This window comes from Acanthopagrus latus, chromosome 22 (genome assembly GCF_904848185.1).
Source record: "Acanthopagrus latus isolate v.2019 chromosome 22, fAcaLat1.1, whole genome shotgun sequence".
In the NCBI taxonomy this organism is placed as follows: Eukaryota; Metazoa; Chordata; class Actinopteri; order Spariformes; family Sparidae; genus Acanthopagrus; species Acanthopagrus latus.
The window spans coordinates 19,036,005-19,045,819 of NC_051060.1; the positions used below are offsets into that span (position 1 = coordinate 19,036,005).

The 9,815-nt window shown below is 41.4% G+C and overlaps 1 protein-coding gene across 1 annotated transcript; it reads left to right on the plus strand.

Moving 5' to 3' along the window:
- Positions 1–1,486: 1,486 nt before the first annotated feature.
- On the plus strand, positions 1,487–6,388 carry LOC119012998 (G-protein coupled receptor family C group 6 member A-like). Its single transcript, XM_037087285.1, has 7 exons — positions 1,487–1,668; positions 1,780–1,946; positions 2,385–2,503; positions 3,189–3,965; positions 4,174–4,392; positions 4,573–4,699; positions 4,870–6,388. The coding sequence occupies exons 1-7, from the start codon at positions 1,487–1,489 to the stop codon at positions 6,036–6,038; spliced, it is 2,760 nt and encodes a 919-aa protein (XP_036943180.1). The 3' UTR covers positions 6,039–6,388.
- The last annotated feature ends 3,427 nt before the right edge of the window (positions 6,389–9,815 follow it).

A 9,815-nucleotide genomic window follows, 5' to 3' on the forward strand; every position in this document is an offset into this window, starting at 1 on the left:
GAGCTTTGGGTGTTTCAACATCTCCAGACAGCCACCAGCAGGCGTGTCCGCTCAGAGATGTTTGTTCACAGACAGACATGCGGGTTTGACAGGTGTCTCTGCTGAGCCTCTACAGACAAACACTGTGGGAACGCCCCTCTCATTTCTTTATGTATAATTAAACCAGCTGGGCGTAAATGTTATGGAGTTTCTGGTAAGGGAAGGAGGAAGGAGTAAACAATGTCAGGTGTCAGGAAGAAGAATCCAACTGGAGCTGAAAAATAATCCCCCACATTTAGACTGTGAGTGGGTGTAGCTATGTTTTGATTCACTAAAACTAATTTTAGATTAGATTAGATTAGATTGGCTTTATTTGTCCCACAATGGGTAAATTTAGTTGTTGCAAGACAAGAATAAGAATAGAAAATACAATAAATTAAAAATGAAACAAAATAAAATACTTGCAGAAAAACAAACAAGTGAGTGGAAAGTGATTATTCAGGAAGTGCTTGAGTTAAACAGTCTGATGGCTGTAAGGATGAATGATCTGTGGAAGCACACATAATCCGACTAGCTAAAATGGCAATAGATACGTTTCCTACTTAAGTGTTTCATAGGGAAGTAAACATTGATTGTACAATATAATGAAGAATCATCAGTTTATTTTGGTTCACTATAAACATCGCTTTCACTGTGCAGTTTTGTCTGTAGCTGGGCCAGCTGAAGGGAGGTTGGCTGGCAATCCAATACATTTAAATGATTTGAATAAAGTCACATTTCTTCCTGGTGTTGTTATTTGCGACAGCTGTCTGTGCATTCAAGTGGCGCCAACAACAATGCCACCTGGAAACACCTGGAGAGGAAGGAGGCTTCTGATGCCACTTCACGTTAACGCTCAGTGTATTTGTTCAACTCAGTTTACGTCACACAACTTCACAACAGAAGAACTCATGAGATAAAAGAGATAAGGTCGTGTGTTTGCTGGCATCGTATTTTAACAAAAGAAGTTTTTTTCCTGGTTGGATGACAGTCCAGTGACACCCTTAAAAGACATGCCAAGTAAACAGTTGAAGACGAGTTGCAGATCGGGCTTCTCTCGAGGAAGTGTTTATGATTTTTGTCTTTTCAAGTTTAAGGTTGATGAGTTGCCATATCACTGTAATCAAACATTGTTGCACTCAGTGCTGACAAATTATGTTTCTACATAACAGACAGTACTTGCAACAATACTACACCACCACAGCACACCTTTATGAAAAAACATTGTCTTTGAATCACTGCCGTGTAGCCAGCAGGCCTTATCACCATACCAGCAAGACAGCTAACATTTTTTACATTCCATTTACATAACCCCAAGCAGCACCTTGGGAAGAATACGGCGATGAATGATAAGTAGTGGTATTTAAGTCGAGTTCATTGTCTGTTCTGTGCTGTGCAGCCACACCGGAGAGACGCACACGACTGAAATTCGAGAGAAGAGATACTTTGAAGCAGATTTGAGCATAAAATGAAACCTTACTTTGGTTTCTACATCTTTGCCGTGGTTTTAACGGCTCGGTTTGTTAGTGTCGCAGGTGTTCCTAATGCCACAGCTCCAGGTGACATTATTATCGGAGGACTGTTCCCAATACATGAAAGCGTTAACGTTACACTCAGAGCTGATGGCAGTGACACAAGGATCTGTGACAGGTAATGTTGTTTTTTTTTAATCCTGGTTGGTGTGGCCTCATAGGCTACTCCTCAGCACACTCTGAGCAGCAGCCATGTGGATGTGTGTGTAATATGTTTTTCCTCTCACAGGTTCAGTAGTGCCAGACTGGTCCAGTCTCTGATACTGGTGCAGGCGGTGGAGGAGGTGAATAAGAGGCAGGAGTTGGGGAACCTAACTCTTGGATATAAGATAGTGGACTCCTGCTCTGATGTGACCACTGCCCTGAAAAACTCTCGGTCCTTCATGAGGCGAAACAGTAAGTTTGTTGTTATCTCTTGACTTCAACACAAGAGTTGGCTTGTTTGATCTTTGATTTTACTGTTGATTTGATTAGTTTCCCGTGACGAAATTAGAGATGTGGAGGGCATCTCTGCATGAATACACACAGTAGATATATAAAATCTAAGATAAAATATTAAGTAAAAATTTGTTTAGATCATCGACTAAGGATGTGCATTTGTGCCACAGTCTGGCTATTTTTGCGACAGTGGTGGCATGGGAGGCATGGTGAGTGTCTGGGGAATTAATACGACTGCAATATATTCATATTTAAATCTGTTATTGCACAGCAATGGAAATTAAAAACTATGTGATCAATCAAAATTCTAAAAAATACATCATATCATACAATACAATACAATGCAATAACATCTATGATACATATATAAGTTTATCATATTATACTGAATACCAGGTACCTGGACTGATGGTGTAGACCAGCCCTCCCCACCTGCTTTGGCTGTCATCGGTGGTTACCATTCGGAGATATCCACCGCAGTTACGAGGCAACTCAACCTGGAGTACATCCCTCAGGTATTAACAGACCTTCTCTTGATTTAGGGAACATTTTGGATGATAGAATTTTAAAATCATAAGCCTAGATTTAGATTTGGAATCCGGGAAAATCTCAACAGAAAATCCCAAATTGGTTCAGCTCAGCAATTAAAGGAATATTTTTTGTAATTTTTGGGAAATTTGTCTTGTCACTTTCTTGCCGAGAGTTAGAGCAGATGGCTCTACAGTACAAAGTAAACTTCTAGAAAAACTGGTTAGCTTAGCTTAGCTTAGCAGACAGACTGGAAATAAGGCAAACAAAAACCTGTCCAAAACACAATGTGTACAGGTCCAATGTGTACAAACAATACAAGTCACGTCTTGTAATCCTGAGGTTGCCAGGCAACCAGCACAAACTCCAGGAAGATGACTCCCGCCTGAGAAATAGTCTGGCACACAAATGTTAACAAATGAGACCCTTTACCTCACTGTGTACTCCCACATCTAGTCTTTATGCTATGCTAAGCTAGGCTAACTGGCACTTTAGATTGTAATTTGCCATGCCTACATGAGATTGGCATCGATCTTCAAATCTTACTTTCAGCATGAAGGCAAATAAGAGTGTTTTCCCAGAGTGTCAAACTATTCCATTAAAATGAATCAATAAACGTCTCATATCACTATTGTGCAGTAGTGTTACTGAATCATTGTAATATTTCCACAGATAAGTTATGGTTCAACCTCTGGTTTCCTGAGTGATAAAAACCGATTTCCAAGCTTTATGAGGACGGTGCCAGAGGACGATCACCAAGTGCGTGCCATCATCGATATTCTTAAAAATCACCAATGGTCCTGGGTCGGTGTCATGACGACTGATGGGGACTATGGACGCTATGCTGTTGAACGCCTCCAGCATCATGCAAAAGAAATCAACATCTGCTTTGCCTTCATCCATACTTTTACTGATGTTCTCCATGACAGCACACTGATGGAGGAGATCAGAGATGCAACCAAAAGCATTGTTGAAAATAAGAATGTCCAGGTCATCGTGTCTTTTGCCAAACCCTATCACATGATGTATCTTTTTGACAGTCTTCTCAAGGATCCTGAAGGCAGGGGCAGAGTTTGGCTAGCCAGCGATAACTGGTCGGAATCAGCATCTATTCTGAAAAACTGGACATTGAGCGACGTAGGAACGGTCTTTGGGACCACACTTAAATCTGGAAACACAACCAGACTGAAGCAGTATCTCAGGAATCTTGATGCGAACCCTGATTCTCACAAGAACAACAAATTCTTGTACGACTTTCTAAAGGGAAAACAGGAGCAACAGGTAAAAAGTTTGAGGTCCGACTACACAGCTACTAATGAACTGGAAAAGATGATTTATCCATATGCTGTGTTCAGTATTGAGTTGGCTGTGAGAGCGATTGCTCAGGCTGTTGTGGACCTCTGCGTCAACAGGGACTGTAAGACGGGACAGAGATTACAGCCCCTTGAGGTGAATACACACACATACACACAGATATGCACTTTACTGCGTGCCATATAAACTTTTTAAAAATGATAATACATCAGTCTTGTGCTCACATTTGACCCCATGAGGCCGAAAAATTGGTTAATACATGTTTCAGATACATGGCATGAAAAAAGTCACATGAAAACGAATTAGACTTATGAACTGAATGTTTTCAATGTTGCCTTTTAAGTTACGGGGTGCCTTGAAGAGAGCAACCTTCCAAATGGACGGGAAAAACTATTCATTCGACAAGAGCGGCGACCTCAACTCAGGATATGATGTCGTCCTGTGGAGGCAGAGCTCACCCACCGATGTCGACGTGCACTACATCGTAGCTCATTACAGTATAGAGAACCGCACGCTGACTTTCACCTCAGAAGAAACATATCATGATGTCTTAAGTGTCACAGTAAGTATTTGCCTTTCTTGGGTCAGTTTTTTTTATTTATTTATTTTTTTTACTTTTTTATCATCGTGTTGATCAGTTGTGATGAATGTTTTGGGTAGGCTGTAGAAGATTGGCTGCCTTGTTCTTAAGTTCGGGAATGGCTGCTGTACTGTATTTTAAATGAACTGTTTCTCTTCTCAGGGAGAAGTGATTTCCAGATGCTCTAACAGCTGCGGTCCAGGCTTTTGGAGGCAGACAGCTCAGGGCCAGCAGGTTTGCTGCTATACATGCCACGAATGTCCTGCTGACCACTATTCCAACACCAGCGGTGTGTATCAGACTCAAGTCTGACCGTGATGACCTGCATTTTCAAAAAAAAAAGAAAAAGAACAATGACACCTTTGCCAGTCTGCTGATACCATGAGGCCTGTCACTTTGTCATCTATAAGGAGAAAGGCGTACCATGTTTATAATGACCACTTGTTCCTCTGTTTGCAGATTCCACAATGTGTCATCAGTGTAATACCACCACCCATTTCTCCACCACTGGAAGTAGAGAGTGTCTCCTCAAGCACACTGTCTTCCTGAAATGGGAAGATGAGTATCAAATCACGCTGTTGGCATTTACCACTCTCGGGGCACTGCTTACCATTGTTGTTGGGATCATCTTCCTTGCACGCTGGAACACCCCTGTTGTACGTTCATCCGAGGGATCCATCTCTATCCTCCTCCTCTTCGCGCTCTTGAGCACATTTGTGAGCGTGATACTATTTGGTGGTAAACCCAATAAATGGCAGTGCAAAACAAGACAGGTACTCTTTGGCTTGAGTTTCACACTGTGTGTCTCCTGCATCCTGGTGAAGTCCTTCAAGATCATCCTGGCCTTTGAGTTTGACCCCGGCGTCCAGAGAGTCCTGAAGAAGCTCTACCAGCCTTACGTCATTATTGCCGCGTGCATGGCAGGCCAAGTGCTCATCTGCACCCTGTGGCTCGTACTCAAGCCTCCAACAACCAAGTGGGAGGATGTGCAAACAAAACATGAGCGTCTGCTCGTTTGTCACGAGGAGTCATTTCCTGCTTTCGGAGTCATGTTGAGCTACATTGGAGTTCTAGCTCTCATCTGCTTTGGTGTTGCATTCAAGGGCAGAAATCTGCCTCAATGTTACAATGACGCAAAGTTCATCACCTTTGGTATGCTGATTTACTTCATCTGCTGGATCATCTTTGGCCCAGTTTATGCCAACGTCAGCGGTCAGTACCTGCCGGCAGTGGAGATGGTCGTCATCCTCATCTCAGCCTACGGTATCCTGTTCTGTCAGTTCTTCACAAAGTGCTACATTATTCTGTTCAAGCAGGAAGCAAACACGGAGAATGCATTCCGCCAGAATGTGAGAAATTATTCCTTGGGCAGTCTCCCAGATCTGAAAAATAGCACATCTTCACTGAGGTCTGAAGGGATCCAGAACCCTGCTCTCTATGTGGAGCCCCCGATGTCAAATTCACAATCAGTACAGGTACTGACTGAACAAAGGCCCTCTGAGAGTTCTGATGTGTCGTCATGCTCACTTTCTCCAGTCTCCAATCCACTCGCTCCAATCTACTCGCAGCAGAATGACCACAGGAGCAACAAGAGACAATTAAGGAGATATCTGAGCTTGCAAATGTAGTTGAAAAAATGCATTACAATGTTCATAACTGCAGCACAAAATGTAACAGTTAAAACAACAGCACTTTCATTTTCAACACCGATGTTTTGGTGTATTGTTTTTTCGCCTGTAAAATGGTCAAATTACTTTCCCAAGGTCTAATCTGTCTCATCCAAATTGCTTGTCTGACCACCTGTTTAAGAGCCAAGGATTTTCACTCTAGTATGAGCATCAAATCCTTAATATTTTAGGAGCTATTAGCATTCTCCCATCAGTACGATACTCTGTAATGACTGAGATGGCATCTTGAGTGATCATGTTTCATCTGTTTCTCTGGTATGTTTCTGTTTCTGTTTAATTTATTATTAAATATGAAGAGCATCTTTCTGCTGGTTATCATTTCACACAGCTGTTAGTCGGGGAAAGATAAATATTGGTCTTGAAAATCAATGTTTTGTTGCAGAGAGTCTTGTAAATTACGAAATGAGTTTGATAATTCAGGCTTGAATTGTTATGACCCTGTGAAGACGGAAGAGGTGAATGGAAAATTCTGGCTAATTGTCTTCTACCTATTTTTAGCATTTCAAAGAAAAGGATCTTGTCTGGCATGTTTACAGTGAATGACCTGGATGATACTAGGTCAACAAAACTTCCTCATCCTTATTAAGCAATCTGGGAAATTTTGACTATTGTTTGAGTGTGTGATTGTTTCCTTGTCAGTAAAAAAGAGAAGAAGATTAAGCACTGTTATACATAGCAAAAGCTGCTGGCACTGAGTTGATAACTTTAAGCCTCTGGACATTCTTAACACTTAAACTTACTCACTTTGTTATGTTGTTTATCTACCTAGATTGTTTGTGATATTTTTGCATTAGCTTTCAGTTCTCAAAAGGCCAAAAATGACATGACCCGGTGGATCAAGGTAATCAGCAGACCTTGTTGTGAGCAGTTTCACGCATGACCAAACTTTTTTCTGTGTCACCGTACCAAAGGACACGTGCATCTAGGCAGTCTAACTAGGCCAACCAAGCTAGCTAACCTTACAGCTCAACTGAGGGGGAGTTGATATTTACATCCCGCATTGTCACAAGCTTCCTTTTGTGATGCGACAACGTTTAGTGGGTTTTAGTGGGTTTGGTAGTTAAGCTAGCTTCCTGTTGGTAAGTAGATGCTCGCTTCCTTCTGTGCAGAGATACAAAAAGAAAATAGTTCCTACATGAAACTGCTCACACCACAAGATAATGTTGAGTAAGTTCTGGAAAGAGACATTGCTGTGGAGTTTTTCTCCTTTTTTTTTTTTTTTTGCATTGCCACTAGTTGCATTTAATTTGACAGAAAGCTCTATGGCTGGTACCTACAAAACTTGGCAGCTCTCAACAAAACAGTCTAGCTGGTTAGAAAGTACTCAAGGTAAGAGAGAAAATATATATTCTTTGATTTTGGGCCGAGCCGTCCCTTTAAAGCAAGTCTCACTGTTAAAATGCTTGTGCAGTTCCTCGTCCTGTGAATCTGCTGACATTCCTCTCGATGATCAGTAACACTGACGGTCACAGACAGAAAACCGTAGCAGATCAGTGTGTCTTCTCCACTTTCAACTCACCGAAGAGGAGCCATAATGGACTCCTTGTGACTTCTCCCATCTCATCTGATCTGACAGCAATTGGTCGGTGCCGCGCTTTACTGAGATTTGAACAGGAATTAGCATAACATCAGACCTAAGCGGAGAGAATGAGGATTGTTCCACATTTGAGGCATCACAGAAGAGGTGTTGTTGTGGTTTGTAGGACGGAGCGTTGCTAACCAATGTCACGGGCCCCCTATCAGATGCGCCGGTGGTCAAATTAACAAATCCAATGCAATTAGTCATTCAATTTGCTGTGAGATTCTGTGGTTGCTCTGAGGATGTCTCTCTGCCACCCTCCCCCCCCCCTCTCTTCTCTGCTTTTCCATTATGGGATTTTCTGTTTATCTGTTGTGGTCTTGACTGTTCATTTCTTGCTTCCCATGTCTCGCTGTGTGTGTTTGTGTGTGTGTTTCGTGTCTTCGTGTGAGTGTGTACACAGAGTGATGTCCGTGTTGTCACTGTGTATACACCAACATCAATCTACCTGTGTGTGTGTGAGAGTGGTGACTGTTCATGCCTCACTGTGGGACCCGTTGATTAGCGCTCACTGCGGCTCAGCTCCCAGCTGTCCTTGCGGCTGGCTGCTGATTGAAACCAATCAGGCTTGCGATGGCCCCATCGCGGTGACCCCTCACCCCTCCCACCCCCGGCCTAATCACCTGCTGATTGGCCCACGCAGGGCCCCCTCCCGTTGGCACGGAAGGTTAATTTGACCGGTGGATGAAGGCTCCAGGAGGGAATAGGAACGTGCACTGGGTGATATTGCATGGATATAGCCCACCTGTCAATCACAGCCACTTAAAGGGGAGCAGCAAGGGAAACACTGACAACCAGGGAGGAAGAGAAGGGTAGAAAGGGAAGGAAATAAGGAATGTGGCAACCTTTCAGTAACAATTAATGTTTGGAAGCAGCTTGATTTTTAAAAAATCCTCACTAAAGGGCAACTTATGAGCTTTTTGCAAGAGCATTTGGGTTCTTCCTAAGCAGGAGTTTGCTTAGTGTACAATAAATACACTGTATATATACTGTAGGAGTTGATCATCTGCTGAGGAAGATCACAAGATGTGGTGGAAAGCTGTGTCATCTGTTGCTTTCTCTTGTTTTTCCTCCCTCTCCACTTTACTCTTCTATCCGTCTTGCAGAAAAAATGACTTAATTTGCCCAGACTTTTTGTGAGTAAGTTGGAAGTGGTTACGTTAAAAATGAACTATTGTAAAAAGAGGCAGGAAATGATGTAAGTATTTTATAATATACAGTAGGGTCACAAAAAGCATACCTGAGTCATGTCACCTTAACAATAAATGGTTGAATGAAGAAATTAAAACTCACAATTTTAATATTTTCAATAAGAATTGTGTGATAATCAAATAAAAACAATGTTTTTCTCATAAGTAAATAAAACAAACTGTTCTCAGAGGAAAAAAAGGTCCCTAGAAAACTGTTTGAAGCTAAAAAGGTGGCAGGGTCCACCACATGCAAACAAAGTAAAACAGTATGAAACTGTGTTGTCCTTTAACATCAGTTTGTTTATATAGATCATTCAGCCATGACAAAGAAGAGGGTTTGTTTATTTAGTTTGTTCAGGCATAAAAATAAAAATAAACGAGTGGATGAAGTTCTTCCTCAATTAAATTGTTTTCCCCAAAGCTAAAATATTATTCAGTTTTAACCACCAACCAAGTTACAATTATTCTTCATGTTTTGTACCATCAGTAATTTACATCGTGTGTCTGTGTAATTTACATTATACATGTTGCAGTGTGGAGGTTTGTCCAGAGGGTGGCAGTGTTGTATTCACTGTAAAAAGTTGTCATCAAATGTCTATTAATAGTCCTTTATGGTCAACTTGTCTGTTATAAATTTGTAGTTCTGTTTTTAGGTTTGTTTAAAATTTCTCACATGTATATGTATATATATTTACATATATAAATCTGTATATACTCTGCATATTAATAGCTATAAATAATGACGGATATTGATTCTTGAAAAGTAGCTTGACAACATTTTTCAAGCAGATCCACTTACCACTATTCCTCTGGAGCTGATCTTGGTATCAGTGAGTGGAGTTTCTGCTCAGCTGTCAGCAGTGATGAGGCTGAAAAGCTCCAAGAAACTTAATTACTGGATTTTCTAGTTTCAGATTTTGTTTTTTTTTAGATGTTTTTAGAAACATT

What these genes read in the sequence shown, in the direction of transcription:
- LOC119012998 (XM_037087285.1), top strand. Translation starts at nt 1,487, where the DNA reads ATGAAACCTTACTTTGGTTTCTACATCTTTGCCGTGGTTTTAACGGCT. An exon ending in GTCCTTCATGAGGCGAAACA is followed by an intron (nt 1,947 to 2,384) that starts GTAAGTTTGTTG and finishes ACTGAATACCAG; the next exon opens with GTACCTGGACTGATGGTGTA. An exon ending in ACCTGGAGTACATCCCTCAG is followed by an intron (nt 2,504 to 3,188) that starts GTATTAACAGAC and finishes ATATTTCCACAG; the next exon opens with ATAAGTTATGGTTCAACCTC.